The sequence below is a fragment of the Puma concolor genome, chromosome C2 (assembly GCF_028749965.1).
Source record: "Puma concolor isolate L17-30 chromosome C2, mPumCon1.1.hap2, whole genome shotgun sequence".
NCBI lineage: Eukaryota > Metazoa > Chordata > Mammalia > Carnivora > Felidae > Puma > Puma concolor.
Window position 1 is genome coordinate 113,290,680 of NC_141675.1, and position 24,300 is coordinate 113,314,979.

A 24,300-nucleotide genomic window follows, 5' to 3' on the forward strand; every position below is an offset into this window, starting at 1 on the left:
GCAGCCGCCCCAGCGAGATCAGCTTGGGCTGCGGTCCCAACAATAACAGGCGCCCGGGCCGGGCAGGGCTGCCGGGGGCCCGAGCTTGGGGGCGGAACCCCGATTGGGGGAAGCGGGGTGGGACGCTTTCCCAAGGCTGCAGGGGATTGGAGGAGAGAGAAGAGGGGCGGTTGAGCTCAAGGAGTGGGCCGGGGACCTAACGGGCCGACTGAGGAGAGAGCGTGTTGATTGGGTGGCTCGGAGGGAGACGGACCGGAGCCAACTGCAGATTGGCCTTGGCGGGCCGAGGAGGCGTGGTCAGTGCGCGCCAGAGGGAGCGCGAGGGAGCAGGCTGCCCGCCTGCCAGCTAGCTAGCCGGAGCCCCGGGCGTGTGCCGCGAGTCGGGGTTGGGTTGAGGGACGCGGCGCGGGAGGCGCGTCCTCCGGCTCTGCCGCAGCGGCCCTCCGCGGCTCGAGTACCCCGCTTCCTTCCCTCTCTTCCCCAGCGCTCTGGTCTGGGGTCTCCGGGTAGGGAGCGGAGGGAAGGAACTAGAGAAGAGGAGGCGAAAGCAGAGCAAGGAGCAGAGACGGTCCCGGCGCGGGGCGTAGCGCGCGGTGCCTCTCGCTCTCCCGCCGCAGCCGCCGCCTCCTTTCCCGGGGCTCCCGCACTATGCAGGCGGACAGCCGGCCGCCGAGATGGGGAACCGGGCGGCGGTGAGAGCCGGGCGCAGCCCTCCCCGTCTCCGAGTCCGGGCCGCGGCCGCCGCCCCCGCCCGGGCCGCGCTCCCCTTCTCCCGCCCTCGCCCTCCCCGCCCCAACTCCTCCTCCTCCTCCTCCTCCTCCTCCTCCTCCTCCTTCCCCATGCCTCTGTTCCTCCTGCTCTTACTTATCCTGCTCCTGTTGCTCGAGGACACCGGAGCCCAGCAAGGTGAGTGGTTCCCGGGGAGCGCGCGGCGCGCGGAGCCCCAGGGGCGGCGGGGTCGCAGGGGAACCTCCGGGATGCCGGGTCTCTAGACGCGCGGGGGAGGTGCAGTGCGCTTGGGTGCGTGACCAGACCAGGCCCTCTCCGGGATGAGTTGCAAAGGTGGGCTCTGCCCCTTGTCCCCCAAGTTGGCGCGTCTTTACTTTTTGACCAGGCCTTTGGTGCTGCTGAAAAGAGAGAAGTGAGACTCTGCTGTGAAGGCCTCCTTTTCGGTATTGGATTCTTCTTGGAAAAATATTTGGGAGGAAAAAAGTTTTGGAGATGTGACCCCTAAAGTTAAGCTAAAATGATGGACAGAGTAGGAAGACAAGATAATTAAATAGCATCTTAAACCAGTTAAAGGCAAGTGGCGCTAATTATCTTTTGTGAAAGTGCTCAGGTTCAAAAGCGAAGGATACTGATTCTGGTTAGCTTTGAGTTTTGGATTCAGTACAAGTCCTTTACTATCCCTTCCTATTATTCCTGCTGGTGGTCTAGATTGCCTGGGTCAGACACTCATTCTGACCCAAGGCAACGTGCTATGACCATTCCGAGTTAAAAGGGTAAGCCCTTCCAGAAAGTGACAGAACTTTTTTTCCGTCTACCGTCCTTGAAATACCTGTTTCAGAATTGAGCAAAACTGTTTATTGAATAATCATCATAATGGAAAGAGAATGCAGAGCTGATTCCTCCTCCGCCCTTTAGTACTATTTTCAGGCAGTGAACTGCAATTTTTCAATCAGTTTGGCATCAGTTATTGAACACATTTTCCCATTGTATTTCCTTTTTTATTGCAGTGAGAAGAATATGGATTGGATTGTTATTTATTGCTGGGAAGATTTTTTTTTTTAAGTTGATCTCCATGTTTAAGTCCAGCTTAAATGTTCTCATATGGTTCTCAGTAAAGTGTGGAATCATGGCCACAGCCTGTCGTTATGAAAATGCCGAAACTTTGACAGGCATGTGGAAATAGAATCTCACTATGAAGAAAAATGTATTTGGTAAAGTGACCTCTTTTAGTTCTAGGCACGTTTCTACGCCGTGTAACTTAAAATTTAGATGGTTAGCATTCAGGTTTTTAGTTAGTTCATCTTAAATAAATTCTTGAATCAGCATTTAATAAAATAAAGTGTGATATCTCCTCCTTCCCACCCCCCTATTGAAGTTTTAGAGCCTGTGCATGTATTTTCCTTCTAGTAGGAGAGAAAAAACGAGAAGGCTTGCATAGTGCTACAACTAGTTGGGACTTACTTTGTGGCAGGCATAGTACTCAGTGGTGTATGTGTATTAAGTCATTTAATCCTCACCACAACCATCTGAGATAGGGATGGTTATCCCATTTCAAACATAAGGGAACGGAGACACAAATAAAAGGTACCTTGATACAGAAAGGAATGTAACTGTATAAGCAGAATGCTCAGTTTTGCTTATTTCTAGATCTGAAGTGTTCATATCATGTTTTTAAAAATCATCTTTGAGCAGTATAGAATCAGTTCTGTGTCTCCTCACCAAATGAGACAGTTTCCTTAGTTTTTGGAATTTCTCGAAACTGGCCTAATTAACACGCAACATTAACTTATTTTCTTTCAAGGTTTAATTTCAGGGTTTGTGTTTTCATAAGTTTATTTATTTGAGAGAGAGAGAGAGAGAGAGAGAGAGAGAGGCAGCAAGCAGGGGAGGGGCAGAGAGAGAAGGAGAAAGAGAATCCCGAGCAAGATCTGCGCTCCCAGTGCAGGGCCAAGACACGGGGCTAGAATTCACGAATCCTGAGATCGTGACTTGAGTGAGCTGAGGTCAAGAGTCTGACGCTTAACCAACTGAGCCATCCAGGTGCCCCCATTCAACTTCGGTTTTTTGCACAGCGTTTTAACAAACACATGGTTCTCTTTCACAGCGATGTCTTATATAAACAGTGTAGATTAGCACAAATAGAAAGGATGGTGTTAATTTAAAAGACCTGATTTCTAGTTCTGCTAAGTTGATAGGGTAAATTTTGTGAGGTCACTTAATTTCTTTGTACCACAGTTTTCTACATCTGTGATAAGAGAATAACCTATTCCATAGCCTAAAAAAAAATGAAATGATAGTACATAGGAATTTTGCAAAGGGAAAAGTATAATATAGCTATAAGTGATTATCATTATTAATTGAGTGTATTAAGTTGATAAATAAGAACCAGTTAGGTATACATCACTGGAAACAGGAATTGTGTGAGATTTCAGTTCCCCTAATTTTTAAAAATTATATTTTTTATCCAAAGGACCCTGATGCAGTCGGTGGTAGAATTGCTTTTAAACCAGTCTTAACTAATCTAACAGACAAGCTTTGGGATCCAACTGGTATTCCCTCACATAACCTGAAAAGAAATCTAATTTAAAAATGAAGAAAGTGTTTTAAAACTCCATTAGAATTTTTTTTTTTTAACGTTTATTTATTTTTGAGACAGAGAGAGCATGAACAGGGGAGGGGCAGAGAGAGAGGGAGACACAGAATCGGAAGCAGGCTCCAGGCTCTGAGCCATCATTCCAGAGCCCGACGCGGGGCTCGAACTCACGGACCGCGAGATCGTGACCTGAGCTGAAGTCGGACGCTTAACCGACTGAGCCACCCAGGCGCCCCAAAACTCCATTAGAAGTTTTAATGATGGGAATGTCTATATTTTGTAGTGTTAAGTGACAAACTGGAGTTTTTACTCTATAAGTCTTTGGAAGAAGACTGAAAAGAAATAAAATAGTAGTTGTCTTTTGGGTATTTCTTTATGCTTTTCCATATTTTCTGCAATTAACATATAGTCAAAATATAATCTGTGAAAAAAATGCTTTATGATATTTCAGTTTTTTTCCCCCTTTGGCCAGTCTAGGTAGAAATGCAAAAACTCAGGAACTTAATAGCCCAAAAATATTTAAAAATTAAGAAAAAGTTATGTATTGTTATAAAAATATAGCATATAACACCAGTAGCATACAGAATATGTGTCAATCATCTGTTTATGTTATATGGAAGGCTGGTAGGGCTTCTGGTCAACAGTAAGCTACTAGTAATGTTTTGGGGAGTCAAAAGTTATAGGCGGATTTTTGACTATGCACGGGGAGGTCAGCGTGTTTAACCTCTGCGTTTTTCAAGGGTGAGCTGTAATGTCATGTAATACTCAGCATATATTCTGCTGTCAGTGATTTTTCTTTTATTTGGCTCAGAATAAAATTTATCAGTGGTCTGAAAATCCATCAGCCCTTCACAGCAGAGATGTCTTTTAACCAGTCTTATTTCATTAATATACTTATACATAGATTGTATTTATTCACATCTAATTGTACTATGATGGGTTTTTTGTTGTTGAAAGTCTATTTTACTGTAACACGTCTTTCTAAAAAACTTAAATTGGTTTAAATTTATTATTTGCGTATTTGATTGCATATTTACTGTAATAAGTATATTTAATAGGAAGTTGAGAGTCTATGAATGATTCTGTGTCCCTGATTTACTTTATGACTAGCAATTTGTGTCCCCTCATCTCAGGATTTCAGCTTCCTCATTTGTGTCCTTGAGGACTTGCCTCCCTTCTTGGGTTAGATGTTTATTTGAATGTGGTAAAATATCAGGACATTAATATAAAAAAATTTTTTTTAATGTTTGTTTTTGAGAGAGAGAGGCAGAGAGAGACACACACACACACACACAGTTCGAGCAGGGGAGGGTCAGAGAGAAAGGGAGACACAGAATCTGAGGCCGGCTCCAGGCACTGAGCTGTCAGCATAGAGCCCAACTCAGGGCTCGAACTCACAAACCTTGTGATCATGACCTGAGCCAAAGTTGGACGCTTAACCAACCGAGGTGCTCCCCAGGAAGTTAATTTTTAAAATTTATTAAGACTGACTTGTTTATACCTATTACCGTGAAATATTTGTGAAGGTATTGATTTTTGTTTGCTAATAAATCTGTGAAACAAGTCAGGTTCTTTCTTAATCATTCAGTTCCGCAATGATGTCAGAACTAATGGGCGGGGGGAAAAAGTTGTTTTCTGTCAAGTAATGCCTTTATTTGGCTGTGACGCAGGTAAATAATTTTTGAACAATATTTGTGAATTGTCAGAAATGAAGAACACTTCTGCCTCAGCAGTGAACATTTGTAATTCTAATATTGACATTAGGTTAATTTAGAATTTTCCATTGTCTTTTCTTGGTCTGATAAAACATTTGGCCTCTTACGTGTAGTTTTGTTTAGAGGCAAAATCAAAGCATCTTTTTTCTGCTGTTTCCGATTAATTTCGCACAGTGAAAAATAGAAATACAGCACAAATTCCAGAGTGCTAATGATCAGGTTTAAAATCCGTATTTTTAAAACTTGTAAATGAAAAATTCATTGTAAAATTACAGGTCAATGATTTTTAGGTAGATTTCCCAATGTTATAAGCAAAGAAGAAACATTATTTGCCTATGAAGATGGTTAATAATTCTATCTGAACATCTAAGGTTCATTCTAGAAGACCAACATAAGAACAACACCTTAATATCCATGAAATTGGTGTAGGTGAAAGTACCAGTGCTAGAATTAACGTGACAAATGAATTAATTTCCATAAAAAAAAATCATAAGATTATAGTATGCGGAAAGCCTCCATTTACATAGAGGTAGGTTTTAAGTTTAGGATTATACTTTACAAAATGACGTGGGATGTGAAAGCTCAGGTGGTAATATTGGGCGTTAATCGAATGCATGCAAATAAAGTTTCTGTTTCAACTTCTTGATTAGCTGGAAGGATGTAGAATGATGACCTAAAATTGTTAGGATTAGGAAAAGCTTCATAGAGATAGTGAAATGTGGTTGTTGAAATATGAAGTGAGACAGGCAGTTTTTCTTGTATGGCTCATGGATTCAGTTTACTTTATAAAAACCTTATGGCCTTATCACTGTATTTTTTAAATATTGTACAGATAATGGTGATTCTAAACCAAAAACTTAATTGATAATTATCCATAGTTTTACCCCCTAATCTATCAACTTATGATTTTTATGTTTCTTTCTATTCTATATTCACACACGTACATAATCTTACATGGTTATAATTTTAATCGTGTTGTTCTGTAGACATATTGTGTTCAAATTAATTGTGTATTGTGTAGGCTAATTTAACACATGCAAGCATACTTAAAAATATAGCAAAAACTTCAAAATGTAAAAATTCATTATTTATGAAGTAATTACTCTATTGTTCAGAATTGCTATTACAGCATTTTCTTTAGCGCATTTGATTAAATTCTTCATTCATTGTGAGATCTTTTGTAAGAAGGTATTTCAGTTCAAAATATTAGCTTAGAAACATATAATGCAGGTCACCTGGGTGGCTCAGTCAGTTAAGCGCGAACTTCGGCTCAAGTCATAATCTCATGATCCTTGGGTTCGAGCCCTGAGTCGGGCTCTGTGCTGATAGCTCAGAGCCAGGAGCCTGCTTTGGATTCTGTTTTCCTCTCTCTCTGCCCCTCCCCTGCTGGTGATCTGTCTCTTTCTCAAAAATAAACAAACATTGAATTAAAAAAAAAAAAAAAACATAATGCTAATTTCCAGATTATTACATGGAAATCAACATAATCCACAAGGACAGAAAATAGAGATATTCAAATAAACTTGTATTTAATGAATGCCAGAGTCCACTGAAGCAGATGGGATAATGGGGTGATCTTAGAAGACTGCTAAAACATTGCCTGTTAGATCAACGTGCACTCTGAAGGATATGTAGTTGGAAGAAAGATGTTGATTAGTCACTTGAAATTATGGGGAAGACCCCCTCCAAGGTGCAGCCCCCCTCAACTAAGCTTTCTGAGAGTAGGCCAAGTTTCTTGCACGGCTTTTGTTGAGTAGGGTGCATGTAAGTTTGCAGTCAAAACTGAATTGCTTGGTTGGTCAAAGAAAAGATGCTGGTACTCCTCTCATTAAGAACTTATAGCAGGAAGTAGTACCAGCTATGATGAGCTCCCAGAGATGTGTGCACATATGTCAGTACAGTCTTGAGACATTTAGAGAAGAGTAAAATATTATAATTGTCTTCGGAGAACCTATAGTCTCATTGGGGAAATAATTCAGTTGGATTATATCTAAAAATAACCAGGGGAGGTTGCATAGTGCTGTGGGTTTGAAGGGAGGAAGAGCTCACAATGCCTAGGGAAATAGGAGAAGCCTTGCTGATAACTGAGTGAGCTTTAAAGGACTGGTATGTTTGTAGTCCACAGGGATGACAGACATTTGAGAAGAAAAGATCACAGCATCAGAACACCAAGGAGTCAGGAAAGCATGGGAGTATAAAAGCTTGTCCTGTTGCAGTGAGTAGCCAGACTCTAAGTACCTGGTCCTGGCTTACTACTTCCTCCTTTTGAGCCCCCTACCTTGCACCCCTGCCTAATAATTGGGCAGATATTTGCTGGTTGGTTACTGCTGGCAATGGTTCTGGGCCCTGGGGTACTTGCCTTCCTGGAACTATGTTAATACTTCCATAGTGTGGCCGGCAGCCTCTTGATCACCTGTAAGATACATTCCAAATTCCTTTGCATGTTACACATGTAATTGTTTTTACAGTCTGGTGTCTACCTTCTTCTCTAACTTAATCTTATACCAGCATCCCCACCCGTTTTATATATATATTTCATGTGTAAGACTTAATGCTCTGAGGTATAATTTCATGCTTTTTTTGCCTTGTTCCCTATAGTGATCTCTTTACATATGCTATTTTGTCTATTTAAAAAGAAAGCTTTTTTCTTTCCTTGCATCCTTGGTAAGCTCCTGATGTTCCTTCACAACCCTTCTTGTGTATTGTATTATCCCCGAGAAGAATTCTTTAACCATTGCCCACACACTCCTTCCAGATAGTACTTCTCACTTATTTCTTTGCATTCATTATTCACACTGGGTATTTAAAAAAACTTAAAATTTTTTTTTTTTTTTTTTTTTTTTTTTTGAGAGAGGGATGGAGGTGCAGAAAGAAAGGGAGTCACAGAATCTGAAGCAGGCTCCAGGCTCTGAGCTGTCAGCACAGTGCCCAGCGTGGGGCTCAAACTCACTAACTGTGAGATAATGACTTGAGCCGAAGTCAGACAACTAAGCCACCCATTATTCACACTGTGTATTAAATATTTGTTCTGACAGAGATTTTTAAGATTTCTTCTTATTGTCTTCTCATTGTCTTCTTCTTTTTTTTTTTTTTTCAACGTTTATTTATTTTTGGGACAGAGAGAAACAGAGCATGAACGGGGGAGGGGCAGAGAGAGAGGGAGACACAGAATCGGAAACAGGCTCCAGGCTCTGAGCCATCAGCCCAGAGCCTGACGCGGGGCTCGAACTCACGGACCGCGAGATCGTGACCTGGCTGAAGTCGGATGCTTAACCGACTGCGCCACCCAGGCGCCCCAACTCATTGTCTTCTTATATCTACTAAATTGTCATTCAAAAATATGAATTGGGAACCCATTTCTGGAGTGAATCTGCTGCCCCATGTACGTTATTCGACGTTAGTGTCTGGGCATCTGCGTGCCCTTCATGTTACTCTTCTTGTCTAATCCCCACAGTTAGCTGTCAGAGCCCGGGCTTCTCAGTCTCATGGTACTAGAGCCCTCTCTTGGACCTTACTGCGTACTTGCTCAGGGCCTAGCATGTCCCAGCCAACCTCTTTCTGGGAGCTAGACCTCTTTGCTCCCTCGGTGAGAGAAGTCCTTCAGCTAGAGCCAGAGCCATGGCTACTTAGAAAACAGTTGTGCCCGTCTTGTCAGTAACAGCCTAAATCAGTGTCAGCAAGTTGGGTCTCTCCTTTGCCGGGTCTTTCAAACTCTGATTTCAGTGCTGACTGCTGGCCATCTCCAACATTACCAAAGAGTCGCACTAATTTTGGTTCTCACAGTTGCCTGCCTCCTTTTTCTTTGGCAGCTGCAATTCCTGGAGAACAATAGTTTCAGTAATCTGGTGTCAGAGGAAAGTAATGAGAAATGAAGGCTGGAAAGGTCAGTGGGAACAAAATTGTGGAGGACTTTGCACTGAGGGGCAGACTGAGGTATTAGCAAGACATCAGACTTAGGTTCCTCTGCCTTCATCCGGTACATTTGTCCATCTCTAGGTTCACTTCCTCAATGCGGCCTCCCAGGTCTTTCATTCTGTCATGCCCTTCCTCTTGTCCTTGACAGATCCCCAACCTGGCTCACATGCCAGTCCCCACTGCCTTTCTCTGGTTCTGGATAGCCCAGCGTCACTGGAGAAAGTCATGTGTCCCACTGTGACTAGTCCTACCACCAGCGAGGACTACTGATCAAATCTCCCATGGGGCTTACTGCTCAGCAGGAGCACAGTGGCCCCTCCACTTTGTAGAGCTCAACTCCTACACAGCATAACTGCCTCACCTTTCCTTCTTCCCGAAACCATCTCTTCCACTTACCCGAGCACTGCTTTATCAGGGAATGTAAGTTGTGTTTAAGTAGAATTTAAACTTGAATGGGCTTCTTACTCTGTACCTGGAAACACGCTCAAAACCCCGCTGGCTTGTACACATCTTTCCTCTTTGCTGTTTGCTTGCCCGGTACCTTGCATCTGGTTTTTTCAGGGACAAACTTACTAACCGATTGACTCTGTGCTGTACATTTTCTGAGTAGCTGGTGCACAACAAATATTAGTTAAATGCTGATTTCCTTGCAGTCTAGTCTCTACTGAAAGTATCATTTAAACTGTCAGATTTTTTTCTTTTTGGTTTTGGCTTGTGTTTACTGTGAACAGCCTGAGCGCTTTCTTGGTCTGTCTTCACCGTTTTGTGCTTTGGTGGACTTTGAAAGTATAGAGAAGAGACTTTGGAGTCAGACACCTGGATTTAAATATTAGGCATATCGACCATGGCATCTACTTAATGCTCTTATGTGTTTAAATACATAATTCACCTCACTTTCTAGAATGTTTGAGGGCTGGGATCAAATCTGTTTGGGAAGTCAGTAAATTTTTATTCAGTGAGTGAATAATATGAGCAGAGGTGCTTAATATATAAGTAGATGACAGGTTTGAGGATTAGGAGAAGGGTTGGAGACTTCGTGGTAACTGAGGGAAGTAGGGAGATACCCCTGGTAGAATACCCAGAATGGGGGAGGAACTGAACAGCATCAGTGGTTGGCAGTAAGAAGCCCAGGAACATGCTAGAGAAGTTGCAGTTGGTTCAAAAAACTGAGCCAGGGAAGGAGAATTTTAAGGAGGGAGGGAAGATACAAAGGAAGGAAGGAAGATGGGAGGGAAGGAAGGGCCAGCGATGCCAGATAATATGGAAAGGTCACACATGATAAGGATGGAAAAGTATCCATTTGACGTGGTTTGGAGTGGGGTTCGGAGCCAACGGCCAAGGGAGAATTCTTGGGACGTTTTCAGTGCAAAAAGGTGTTTTTATTACAGCACGGGACAGTACCCGTGAGCAGAAAGAGCTGCGCTGGGGTTGTGTGAAGAGTGACTGATTATATAAGATTTTCTATGCTGTGGAGGGGAGGATGACATTAGGTCCCCAGGAGGTTGAGTCTGTAGGTTTCTGGACATTGCTTTTTTCTTGTAAATCACTAAGACAGTTGCAAACTGATGGGAGACTCCTGCATCACTGTGCTATCAGATAACCGTTGTTTCTCCCCTTTCTTTGTTCCTGGGCAGCCAGGAGTGCCCGGGGAAGGTCACACCTGGGAGGTGGAAGGGGTTGTGGGTATGTGCTTGTGCTTTGCCCTCAGCTTGCCTTTTGCTCCCTCATCACGTTAACTTTTGGCAGCTTGGAAACTGGCTGCATTAGTGAATAGTTTCATTGGTGAGTAGGCCTGCATTTCCTAGGGCTGCCGTAACAAATTACCACAAATTTAGATAGCTTAAAGCAACAGAACTTTATTGGCTTAGTGTTCTGGAGGCTAGAATTCTGAAATTGGGGTGTCAGCACAGCTATATACTCTGTTGAAGATCCTGGGGGAGGGTCTTTCCTTGCCTCCCTAGCTTCTGGAGTTTTAATCTTCGGAGTTCCTTTGCATCATTCCAATCTCTGCCTCTGTAATGTAGTATTCTTCCTGTGTCTGTAACCATGTCCACATTTTTCTCTTTATCTAAGGACACCTGTCATTGAATGAGGGTCCACCTTAACCAGTATGACCTCATTTTAACTTGATGACATCTGTTAAGACCCTGTTTCCAAATAAGGTTATATTCATTGGTACCAAAAATTAGGACTTAAACTTTTCTTTTTGGAAGCTGAATTGCAGTGCATTGGAACTTAGAACAGGAAGCAAAGAAGTAAGACGTCAACTATGGAGACTAGAAGAAACTTCTTTGTAAAAGAAAGGAAAAGTGAGCGAGAAGATGGTAGAGGTCAGGGTACACTGGGTGGAAAGAGTTTTTTGTGGGTTTTGTTGTTGTTGCCGTTATTGTTAGTGTCTTATGATTTGTTAAATTGCAAAACCTAGCTCCCACTGACAAGCTGTTTTACAGGTTAGAATTTGCAAAAGAGGCAAAATCATGCCATGCAAATATAAAATGAACACGTGTCAAAGATTTTATTCAGTTCATTCATTAATGAGAGAATCAGTAAGGTGTTAAAACCTGTCCTAAGAGTATTTGAGAAACCAGGTGTTACAGGATGTGATTGCCAGATTAGATGTGATTGCTAAATTGCTAAATCTGGGTAATGGGCCAATAGGGTCATAAACTAACCTTTGGATTATCTTTTCAGCTGCACAGAAATGATTTGCATCTCTACCAGATAAGAAACTATATACATTAACATGTAATGAAAACTGGGACCTTTAAGCAGTGATAAATATAGCAAATCCAAATAACTATTTTGCCCTATATTCCTTGGGCAGCTTTTAGCTTCTGTGACATTTAGAAGATATGCTGTTGACCATTTTTTTTTTAACCAATGTCTAAGTTTAAGATAATTTTTCTGACATACTTAGTAGAATCTATGGAGATGGGGGGAACCTGAGAACCTTTAATTTAATTAGCCCTGAGGTGATTTTAATGTTGATTGCATTTTGAGAACCACTGAATAAGAGAATACTGAGTGGCTGTGAGTGCCCTTCTGAGATTGGAACTCATCACTCTAATGACACCTATCCCCCTGGAGTGTGTGTGTGTGTGTGTGTGTGTGTGTGTGTGTGTGTGTGTTTTCACAGTAGTGCTCAGCTCTTTGGCAGAGAGAGGATATGTGAACCAGGGTTGAGGGTTTGACAGGTAGATACTCAAGAAGGACACAATGGCTAGGAATTGAGAGTACCAGGAAGGGGTAGTTAACATACTGGACATGAAGCCTAGGCTGTGTAGGGAAAGACATGAGGCCAGGACAAGATTAATAGACTGGGAGAAAAGAGAGAAGTCAAGTTCACGGAAAGTATGTGGGTATAAGAAGACTGACTAGTTGAGACTTTAAAGTGTTTGAGTTTTCACAGGTGGGTGAGAGTATCTCTAATAATGGCAAAAACAAAGCCCGGCTTGTGATTGGGAGAGTTACTGAAGAGAAGTAGAGGTCATCCCTGAGAAGTTCAGTGAGAGTTACTTTCTCTTGGGTTTATACTTTTCACAAGAACACTACGCTTGAAACTTTAAAGCTGCTGTACATTTCCTAAAGTAATGGACAGTTGTTCTGTTACTTTAGCTAGATTGTAGCCAAATGCCCTGTATCTACGTATGACGGGCAAAAGCCTTTCTGGTCTTTTATGACTGGAATGGTACCCTCAAACAAAAGAGTGTTTATTGAGCGCATTATTATAGGTTAGGCCCTCAGTACTAGGTGTTTTCATACTATGTCTCATTTAATTTGTGCCCTTTGTGTTTGAATTGTTTGTATCCCCATTTTAGGGAGCTGAGATTTAGCAGCAATAAATAACCTTCTGAAAGTCACAGTGAGTGCTGGATAGGGCATTTAAAATCATGCCAGGACTCCAGAGCTCATTTGCCTAACCATTATGTTCTAAGTAGGATGTGTGCTTAGTGGGGGTTAAAGAGGATTTATACTTCTCACGTTCCTTCATGTAATTCAATTTTGTAAATTATCACACATGCAGAGAATAGTTTGGGCTTAAAAAAGAATGAAGCTGGGAGCTATTTCTTTTTCTAAAAATTGTCACATTGACCTTCTTTAGGCTCTCCGAGCATGTCCATCTTATGTAGTATTTTTAAAAAATGAGTGGAATTAAAGTAGTACCTTGAATTATTTATTTGAGATATGTAGTGATGCAATTTTAAAAATCTTATAGTAATAGGACTCATAGAATACTTCAGTCCAAAAATTCACAATGCTAAATATTACACTAAAAATCTTCATCGTATCCAAATGAAATAGGATGTTTTAGTTAACTCTTGCAAGTTACTCCTTTGAATGCTTTTCTACTCTAAATGCCTCTTTTTCCAGCTTATAAGATCTCACAGATGCATTAGAAGATGTGACAGAAATGACACACTTATTTAGAGCAAGTGTAGTCAGACTCACCTGTTCATAATGATTAAAAAAGAAAAAATCCTTGAAAGCTTGCTGGAAAAGTCTGAACCTTTCCCAGTTCATGACGGTCATCATGAAAGTTACATTGCTCTACATTTGTGGCATTATTTGTGCAAGCATCCTGCATTTGTGTTTGGTGTTGAAGAAGGTATTTTTAGAAGTCATACAGTGTTTGTGTTAATACGATTCAGTCATTAGTATGATTTATATTCTGTATTAGTGTGACTAAAATATGGGGGTGGCTGCAAGGTCACATGTAATCAGTATCATGAGCATGTATGCAAAAAAACCACATTTGATTTGAAGTTTAGAGAAGCCTGAAATAAGCATATCTTCTTTATTGTATTAATACGTTATTATTTAAATATGTTTAATGTTCTTTCTGTTTTCTCTAGGGATACGTAGTTTAAAAAAATACTCAGTTATTTTCCTGGAACAATACCAAAACTTGTATCTGGCTTAACACATCTGACCTTAGACTCTTCAGAGGAAGTGAACACATGTTCTATGAGTAATTCCCTAGATAAATCTGCAGCCAAACAAAGGAGCAGTGAGATCAAATTCCAGTGTTTCTTCTTCACTGAAATAAAATTGAAATTCAAAAATTACATTGACAGGCTTCTATCCTGGATGGTCAGTTATACTTTCATGGAGACCATCTAGAGGAGGAGGGGGAGGAGGAGAAGCTGGCAGCGATGGTGGTGGTGATGGAGTTGAGAAGGAGAAAGATTTGGTGATGTTGGAGTTAATGGGTGATAGTGTATGGATTGGTCCTAGGAAAACCATGTGAAAGTTTTTTTTCCCCATAGTAGTTATGCTGTCTTTGTCAATTCTGCCTCGTGAAAATGAATAACAAGAGGCAGTGTAGCTTGGTCACAGATCATTATTCTTTCCAACATACAAAGCTAAGCAGAAAATTAGGAGACTTACTCCTGACCCTATTCGCACCCTTTTTTAAACCCTAATTTTAAGAGCTCCTGACCCAGAAAAAAAGTTATTCCAGGGTTGTAGGCTAATAAAAAGGACGTTTTCTCTCCTTTAACCTCCATTGACTTACAAAAATTGGGAAGTGGGACTGTAAAACTCTTTAGTGTAACTACTGACCACAGCAGGGAGAGTATGCCCTAGGTTGTACCCTTAGTGGACAGAACAGCATTATCCTTTGGGCCAAAGGAAACCCAGCCAAGAACTCACTCAGATCTTCTGTCTGAGTTGTCCTAGCCTTTGCTCCAAGTCAGTCTTCTCAACCCCAGTACTCCTGACATGTAACATCAACCCTTTATTCTGGGGGCTGTCCTGTGCACATTGTAGGATCTTTAGCAGCATTCTTGACTTGTACCCCCAGATGCCAGTAGGATCCCACCCCCTCAGTTGTGGCAACCAAAAATATCTCCAGACATTGCCAAATGGGAGGTAAAATTGCTCCCGTGGGAGCCTCCCCCTCACCCCCCATTTGAGCACCACTGCTCTGAGTGTATTAGGTGATTAGTTGATAAATAATATTTTCCAGATTTTAGTTTTACTTTTAAATACTTTGTTATTTTAAGTATTGTGCAGAATAGGATTTGCTTTTAAGAACTGTGAAAATAAACGGCAAGCACATTTTCTAATTTGGGGGTAAAAGTGAGGACAGGGTCTTTCTTTGAGAATTCAACATTATGACCTCTGGATGCCTAGTACAGTGGTTTTCTGAGTGCTGGTGGGGACCAGAGTAGGTCAGGATTGTATATGCATGGGTGTAGGCATACAATGTAAAATGTATTTCTTATTTGGGAATAACTGAGAAAAACATTTGAGAACTGCTGGCCTAGTGATAATGTATAAGCCCAGCTTCCCCTTTCAAACTGGAATATTCTAAACATATACTTCATAGCAATAAGTGTATATCCAGACCAGCTAAGCTATTTATCTTGTCAGGTAAATTTATCAAAGTCTTGGGCATATGAAACATTCAAACTCGTTCACTGTAGTAGTAGATTTGAGACTCTCTTAACTTTGGTTTCTGGTGCATATCATCTTTTTGCTGGAGGAGGAAGCTCTGAACTCCATCACATATTTTAGAACATTCTTGGCACGTTACTTGTGGACTGTTCATGCCCTCCCCCTACACAAGATACTGAAAAAAGACCTCTCCATTTTAATTGTTTTCTTCATCAGGATGCATGTAAAAGTCCTGTTTTTCATCAGTTATATTTATTTTGTTGACTTGTAGAAATTGTGCTTTATAGAGGAAAGGGCAAGAAACATTTTGTGTATTACTTATTGAGAATCAAACATAAATATGAGCATAAAGACATAAAAATTACTAACACTGCTTGTACTTTTGTAAAATTCATCTTAAAATGGCAACCTTAAGTTAAATAATAGCCTATGGGGAATTCGTTAGTTGGGACAATCTGCCATTACTAAGTCATGAATTCAGCTGTTAATAGGAAATTCTTGGCTTCCTGAAATCCATCAACACTTCCAGACACTTAAAAAGCTGCTTTAGTTCTATTCACTAAAGAAAATACATTTATATTTTGAGTTATTTCATTTGTTCAGCGGCTGCTTTTCAAAGATTTAAGCATTCCAGAAAGCACATTTTCATCTTTTCAGTATTAAGAAAACATTTCAAACTAGTTTCATAACGTTAGAAACTTTGTCTTAGGGGATAGTTTTTTTTTCTCTAAGGAAAAATGTTAATGATTATTCAAAAGTTATTTATATTACAATTCATTTATTTTTACAGAGACAGTTTTTATATCCCTGTGTTTCTAATTTGGATGATACTCAGAGATATTCAAGGTATTTTCTTGATGGTTTCAGGGAAAAATTTGTGGGTTTTTTTTCTTCTAAGTTATCTAACATTTACATTTTATATTTGCAAAATATCAGTGAATATATCACAAAAACTCACATGTTTATTTCATGGTGCCTTTATATATCATTGAGTGGCTATGCCTAGTTTTTGTGTGTAGAATGAAAGCAGGTGTAGAGAGAGCTGAAGTTTTAACATTGCTCAAAAGCTGAGCTTTATGTGAGATATTCGTTCAGGAAGCCAGATTGCTAGTATCGGCCTTTAAAATAGGCTAGGGGCGCCTGGGTGGCTCAGTCAGTTAAGTATCCAGACCTTTGCTCAGGTCATAATCTCAAGGTTCATGGGTTTGAGTTCCGTGTCGGACTCTGCTATTAGCATGGAGCCCGCTTTGGATCCTTTGTCAAATGCCTCCTCTGTGTATGCACTCTCTTTCTCTGTCTCAAAATTAAACATTAAAAAGTAGGCTAACAATACTAGGACAGATTTGAGAATTGCTTGATCAGGAAAGGATATAAAGTATTGCCATCATAAGCTTATACAGAGTGTTCTTTTATTAAAGTTAGTTTTGAGGGGTGCCTGGGTAGCTCAGTCGGTTAAGTGTCCCAACTCTTGATATTGGCTCAGGTCATGATCTCAGTTTTGTGAATTCGAGCCCCACATCTGGCTCTGCTCTGACCCTATGGAGTCTGCTTGGGATTCCCTCTCTCCCTCTGCCCCACCCCTGCTCACACTCTCTCTATCTTCCTCAAATAAACTTAAAAAAAAAAAAAAAAAAAAAAACTTTTCAAAAAATTTAGTTTTGAGACTGGTTTGAAATTACTTTTTCATTGGTTCATGTACAATTTCCTTATACATCCAATTAATAAACATTTATTTTGCAACTACTTGCTAGATACTGTATTAACTTCTTACAGGCCTTTAAAGCTTTTATTCTAGCAAATGATACCAGCACTGCATTGTTCTTAAAAATAATAAATCAACATAAGAGAAAATTCTGTTACAGCCATCTATATCTATATTGACTTTAAAACTCAGCACTGGGGTGCCTGGGTGGCTCAGTTGGCTAAGCGTCCGACTTCAGCTCAGGTCATGATCTCACAGTTCGTGAGTTCAAGCCCCGCATCAGGCTCTGTGCTGACAGGTCAGAGCCTGGGGCCTGCTTCAGATTCTGTCTCTCTCTCTCTCTCTCAATCTCTCTCTCTCTCTCTCTCTCTCTCTCAATCTCTCTCTCTCTCTCTCTCTCTCTCTCAATCTCTCTCTCTCTCTCTCTCTCTCGCTCTCACTCTCTCCCCCTCCCCTGATCATTCTCTCTCTCAAAAATAAACATTTAAAAAATAAATAAATAAAACTCAGCACTGTCACTTTTAGTATAGTTTTTTTGTGTAAGTACTGAATTATTCCAAAGGTGATTATAGGTGGCTATTTTTGAACGAAAAAATACTATCGTTTTAGTAGAGTGTACCCATCTTCCTTTTAGAGATTTAAAAGAGATTCATCATTGAATCCCATCATTAAGGAATGCTGACTGGTACAATTGGAGCAGCACCTGAAACTTCTTACCACTGCATGCCTCTTTTAGGTGCCCAAATACCACTTTTTATGAGAAAGGGAAGGGTGCAAATAATAGTACTATGTTAAGTTACCTGAGTCCCCATATCCAGTTGCAGAACGAATTGCTGGAGCAAATCCTGCTGCTACCAAGATAGGAAGGTTATTTTTCCTAATGTTTCATGATGTACAAATGCCATTTTTTCCTCCTCATTTGGTAGGAAAAAGTGAGGTTTTAGGAGGGGGAGTACTCCAAAGTCCAATTTCAGTAGAATGTAAAATTAAATTTCATTAAATATTGCTTTAATGCCTTCAAGGATGAATGCCTTGTAATACTGTGATCAGTAATCTGCATAACCTTTAGTCTTCTCACAGATTTTAGAAAGGTTTATATTTATAAATAAATGGATGAAGCTGATCACATACTTTTATTTTTATAGTTTATGTTGTCTTTGAACAGTTACTATGAATTAATACTCTTTTAAAGATTGGAATTGTGATATGTGTATAAATATATTGTTAAGCTAATAAATCTGTTTATTCAGATTGGAAAGTTCTTTGAATAAGGATAATCATTGATCATTTTGACCTTACCTGGCTTCTCTCTTGGCTCCTGTGAGTAGATATATTAAGAACTCTATCATCCCTTTTATCTTGTGTAAGGAAAGTATTGGTGGCATAAAATATCTGTCATACATATTTTTAAATTTTCACAAAAAAATCCTGATTATTTATAGTATAAGTTAAAGATGTAATAATAATTTATCGTTCTTTTAACTCTTTTTTTTTTTTTTTAAGGTGATGGATGTGGACATACTGTACTAGGCCCTGAAAGTGGGACCCTCATGTCCATAAACTACCCACAGACCTATCCCAACAGCACCGTTTGTGAATGGGAGATCCGTGTAAAGATGGGAGAGAGAGTGCGCATCAAATTTGGTGACTTTGACATTGAAGATTCTGATTCTTGTCATTTTAATTACTTGAGAATTTATAATGGCATTGGAGTTAGCAGAACTGAAATAGGTAGGAATTTTTCTTGTAAATGTACATCACTGCCCTGAGTTTTAAAGCTAAAGCAATGTTTGATACTTGACATTGAATAACTAGGTTGTATAGGATGATATGTAAGAAATTATTTGTGTGGACCATGTGTGGAAATCTCAATTTGAACCTTTTGGGAAGAGAAGATTCTTGTCTGTTTATTTACTCTCCAAATAAGCTTGTTGGTACTTTTGCAACAGGATGTACTTTTGCAAGCAGGATGTACTGCTTCCAAGAAGGAGGACATTAATTATCTCATTTCTTTGTTTTGTTTTTTTCCTGATCACTTTATTTGCAACTGAAGAATACAGGTATAATTCACGCATAATTCACACTTAGGAGGCAGTATATCATGGTGATTAAAGCATGGGTTTTGGATCCAAACTGCCTGGTATTAAACCCTCTCTCTGCTGTTAGCATATGTGTGACTTTGGGTGAGTTACCTGACCTGTTTTTTCATTTGTAAAATAGAGAATGAATTAGTAACATGTAAAGTGCTAAGAAGAGTACCTAACACATAATATATGCTTAGTAAATATTAGCTACTATAGTTGTTATTCTTAGCTAAGATCAGTGGTTTTCAATTATGCCTGCATATTAGAGTCACCTGGAAAGACTTTAAATAATACTGTATACCTGGTCCCCATCCTGGACCAGTTGAATCAGAATTGATTGGGTGGGACCCACGCCCCTGTATTTTAAAAGCTTCCCAGGAGAATCTACTCTGTCGTTAAGGTAAGAACCTTTGGCTTTTAGAGATCAGTCCCTTTGTTTTAGGAAAGGCAGAAAAAATCTAAGACTCTTTGGGTGAGCTAACATCATAAACAAATCTTGAATTCTTTCTGAGTTAATTTGGAAACATTGATTGGTACAAATGTATAACATCATAAACAAATCTTGAATTCTTTCTGAGTTAATTTGGAAACATTGATTGGTACAAATGTATAAAATGTCTTTTAGAAGTATAATTGGAACCCAGTATCTTTAAGTGTGATGTTCATCCTCTCGCCTCTTCCCCATCTCTGGTCTAATCCTTCATGTCTTCTCTATTTTTTGGCCTCTTACCTGTGGGAGCAAGGCCTGGTGCTTTTTTTTTTTTTTTTTTCTTTTTTTTTTTGTTTTTTGGTAGGGTCATTCTTTATTATTTTTTCTTTTTTCCTTTTTTTTTTTTAAGCTTATTTACTTATTTTAAGAGAGAGCATGCGAGCAGAGGGAGGAGCAGAGAGAGAAAGAATCCCAAGTAATTAATCCTCCACACTGACAGTGCAGAGTCTGGTGCAGGACTCGAACTCACAAACTGTGAGATTATGACCTGAGCCAAAACCTAGACTCAGATGCTTAACTGAGTCACCTAGGTGCCCCTTCTTTATTTTTTCTAAGTATGATCTGTTTCGGATTTTATCTTTAAGTAATTCAGTTTTAGTAAGTTGTTTGCCTGGTAAATTACCCAGTTCACCTGGGTCTTCAAATTCATTTGCAGTGATGTCTGCAAAATAGAATCCTATGGCTTTTTTTCTAATGGTTATTTCAGTGGTTTTGTCAATGGTTATTTTCTTCATGACATTTTTTGTTTTCTTTATTTGTACTCTTTTTTTTTCCCATGTCAGCTAGTGGTTTGCCTATTTTGTTTCTTCAAAAAATGGAATTTGATTTATTAACTGTATTTAGATCTGTTCTTTTTTCTCTCCCTTATTAATCTTTGTTTCTAGTTCCGTTATTTCATTTTCTTCATTATACTCTTTTTGAGTTTATTTTGCCATTTATTTCTGAGCTTTTAGAAAAGAATTTTAATTCATTTACATTCTTTCATTTTTATTGATAAGTATGTCTAAAGCTGTGGGGTTTAATTTGATATGCCACAGATTGATTTATAGTGTTATCAATACTTTTTTGGAATTCTGTAATTTGTTTTGTATTTCCCTTTTACCCACTAACTGTTTACTATTGGGTAAATAATACATAAGTAGATTTATTTCCTGTTGGAAGTACCTTTCTTTGCTGCTGTTAATAATTTTTATTTTTACTGCATTGTGGTCATAAATATTTCTGAGTGTGGTTGGAAGGGATATCACTATTTCATGGAGCTTGCTAATATTTTCTGCATAACCTAATATACAACCTTTATTATGAATGTCCCGTGTATGCTTGAGAAGGTTTATTTGCTAATATCAAGATGCAAAGTTTGATATACATTCAGAAGATTTGTCTTATTTATTGTTTAGATTTTCTTTTTTTTTTTTTAACTTTTTTTAATGTTTATTTATTTTTGAGAGAGAGACATAGCACAAGCAGGGGAGGGGCAGAGAGAGAGGGAAACACAGAATCTGAAGGAGGCTTCAGGCTCTGAGCTGTCATCTCAGAGCCTGATGCGGGGCTCAAACTCACAAACCATGAAATCATGACCTGAGCTGAAGTCGGACACTTAACCGACTAAGCCACCCACGCGCCCTTCTGTTTAGATTTTCTACACATATCTTTATTTTTACCTACTTGATTGGTATGTCTCTTTTTTCCTGTTTTTCCTTGGGATTTTGCTTTTACGGGAGTTGCAGTGTTGCATAAATATTCTTGATTATAATATCTTTATTTGAAATTGTGACCTCCAGCATTAGACATTTCCTTTGTCATGTCTAATAATACTTTTGGTTGAATTCTTTGTCTCTCAATGTCTGCATATCCTCCTTCTTGTCTCTTACTGTTTTCATTTGCCTGGTATACCTGCTTTGCTATTTTTAGCCTTTCTATATCATTTTGTTTTGTATGTGTTTCTTGTATGTAGCACATTTTTCACAGTTTATTTTGTGAAGTAAATTGAAAAAAAATTTTTTTTGATAGTTAAGCCCATTTGCACTTATTTATAAAATTAGAATGTTTTATCTCAAGTTTATCGTATTTTAAGCTATAATTATATGTATTTGTTGTGCTTATTTCTTTCTTTTGGTTTTTTTTTTTTTTTTGGTTTGAGAGAGAGAGTGAAAGTGGGGGAGTGAAACAGAGGGGGAGGGGGGAGAGAGAGAGAGAGAGAGAGAGAGAGAGAATATGAGTCTTAGGCAGGCTCCATGCTTAGCTCAGAGCCTGACGTGGGGCTTGATCCCATGACCCTGGGATCATGACCTGAGCTGAAATTAAGAGTCAGACACTTCAACTGACTGAGTCACCCAGGCACACCTTGTTCGTATTTCTTTACATTGTTTTCTTTCCTTTTTATTTTAAAACTGCTTTTGGAGTTTAATAAGTTTTATAATTTTGTTCTAAGTGTTATCTTTCAATTTATACTATTTTTTAAAACAATTTTTTTAATGTTTATTTATTTTTGAGACAGAGAGAGACAGAGCATGAATGGGGGTGGGTCAGAGAGAGGGAGACACAGAATCTGAAGCAGGCTCCAGGCTCTGAGCTGTCAGCACAGCGCCCGACGTGGGGCTCGAGCTCACAGACTGTGAGATCATGATCTGAGCTGAAGTTGGGTGCTTAACCGGCTGAGCCACCCAGGCGCCGCGGATTTGTCTTTTTTTGATGGTGTTCTTTAACTCCTACCAATTGTCTGTGCTACCTGCTACATAACATTCAATGAACTATTCTACCTCCTCTTTTCCTCTCTTCTTTTCCCTACTTTTACTCTGTTAGAACATAAATTCATAACATGCAGCCTACATTATATAACCTCTTATTCTTCAACCCCTCTCTAACTTTTCTGGATCTGTTTTGTTTTAATTTTTTAAGGTTTATTTATTTATTTTGAGAGGGAGTGCAAGTTGGGGAGGGGCAGGGAGAGGTTGAGAGGGAGAGAGACAGAATCGCAAGCAGGCTCCACACCGTCAATATGGAGCCCAATGTGGGGCTCAAAGTCATGAACTTCAAGATCATGACCTGACCTCAAATCAGACATTTACCTAACTGAGCGACCCAGGCGCTTCTCTACTTCTGTATTTAAAAATAACAAATGGGGACGCCTGGGTGGCTCAGTCGGTTGAGCGTCCGGCTTCGGCTCAGGTCATGATCTCACAGTCTGTGAGCTCGAGCCCCGTGTCGGGCTCTGTGCTGACAGCTCAGAGCCTGGAGCCTGCTTCGAATTCTGTGTCCCCCTCTCTCTGCCCCTCCCCTGCTCATGCTCTGTCTCTGTCTCAGAAATAAATAAACATTAAGAAAATTTTTTTTAAATAAGCAAATAAAAATAACAAATGTTCATTTTCAGCCTTTTGCACAAGTTCTCCCAGTCATACTGTGAATGGGTAAAATTCATCTTAGACTAGATTGATTCTTGAAGCAGAACTTATGGGTGCAGAATTTCTTGCATGTTTAAAATTGCTTTTTAGGGGCATCTGGGTGGCTCAGTTAAGCCTCCAGCTTCGGCTCAGGTCATGGTCTCATGATTCGTGGGTTCAAGCTCCATGTCACGCTCTGTGCTGACAGCTCAGAGTCTGGAGCCTGCTTCGGATTCTGTGTCTCCGTCTCTCTCTGCCCCTCCCCTGCTCGTGCTCTGTCTCTCTCAAAAATAAACCTTTAAAAAAACTGCTTATTTTTAAATTTGTATTACATGAAGACTTGAGGATCAATTTGATTTTATGTAAATATGTCCTTGATTCACATGTTCTTTCTTTGAGTTTATTGATTTATTTTTAAATACTCTTCTGGAGTGCCTCAGTAGCTCAGACAAGTGTCCAACTCTTGATTTTGGCTCAAGTCATGATCTGGGATTGAGCCCTGTGTCGGGCTCCCTATGGACAGCACAGAGCCTGCTCTCTGTCAAAAATAAATAAGTAAACATTTTAAAAAATTAAAAAAATAAATACTCTTCCATTATCACCAGACTTTTTGTATTGATTTTTGAGAAGTTTATTTACCTTTAAAGTCTTAATAGTGTTACAAGGATATGTGTTGAAGGTGATCATTGTGGGCTGGTTTTCATTGATATCCAGTGACCTGTTTCAATATATAGATACAGATCTTTCACTTCGGGAAAGTTTTGTGGGATGATACTTTTAATATTCTGTTCCATTGTCTTGTGGATCTTTTTTTGATTTTAAGTGTAAGAAAATTAGATCTTCCTTGCCCTTTCAGCCACATTCTCACCAGTCCTTTTAGTTTTTTATTTCCTTTTCAATCTATTTTTATTCTTTTTTTCAATATTCATTATCATGTTTTCATTAGAATCCATTATTCCTTGTGCACTTCGTGCATAAATATGGTCTTTACTTTTTATGTAATTTTGTCATTTCTTTGTTTTGTGAGACCAGCTCTTAGTTCTTTCAGATTTTGTCCATCTCTGTTTTTAGTTTTTGATTTTCTGTTTCAAGTGGTTTTATCATATCTCCAATTGTTTGAGGACGTAACATTAAGTTTGGAATGTTCAGTTTCCTTCTGCTTTACCACTGTTTTTTTAGTGGGAGGAGGTTTCCATAAACTGAATTGTAGGGATTCTCATATTTTGTTTGTATACTATATATTTTTTTAAGTAGATAAAGGCTGTAGCTAGGTATTTGTGTGGACAAGGGTGT

At 39.5% G+C, this 24,300-nt stretch overlaps 1 protein-coding gene across 3 annotated transcripts in view; it reads left to right on the top strand.

Annotated features, from left to right (window-relative positions):
• The first annotated feature begins 313 nt into the window (after window positions 1-313).
• The window catches only part of DCBLD2 (discoidin, CUB and LCCL domain containing 2), an 89,854-nt gene continuing 65,867 nt past the window's right edge, over window positions 314-24,300 (top strand). For 2 of the 3 annotated variants that reach the window (XM_086675639.1, XM_086675640.1), the window contains exons 1-2: window positions 818-906; window positions 18,557-18,784. In XM_086675639.1, the coding sequence (XP_086531765.1) occupies window positions 840-906; window positions 18,557-18,784 (295 nt within the window). In that variant the 5' untranslated portion in view covers window positions 818-839. Of the gene's footprint in view, window positions 907-18,556; window positions 18,785-24,300 lie in introns of all 3 variants that reach the window. The other variant, XM_025913744.2, reaches the window with a different exon arrangement.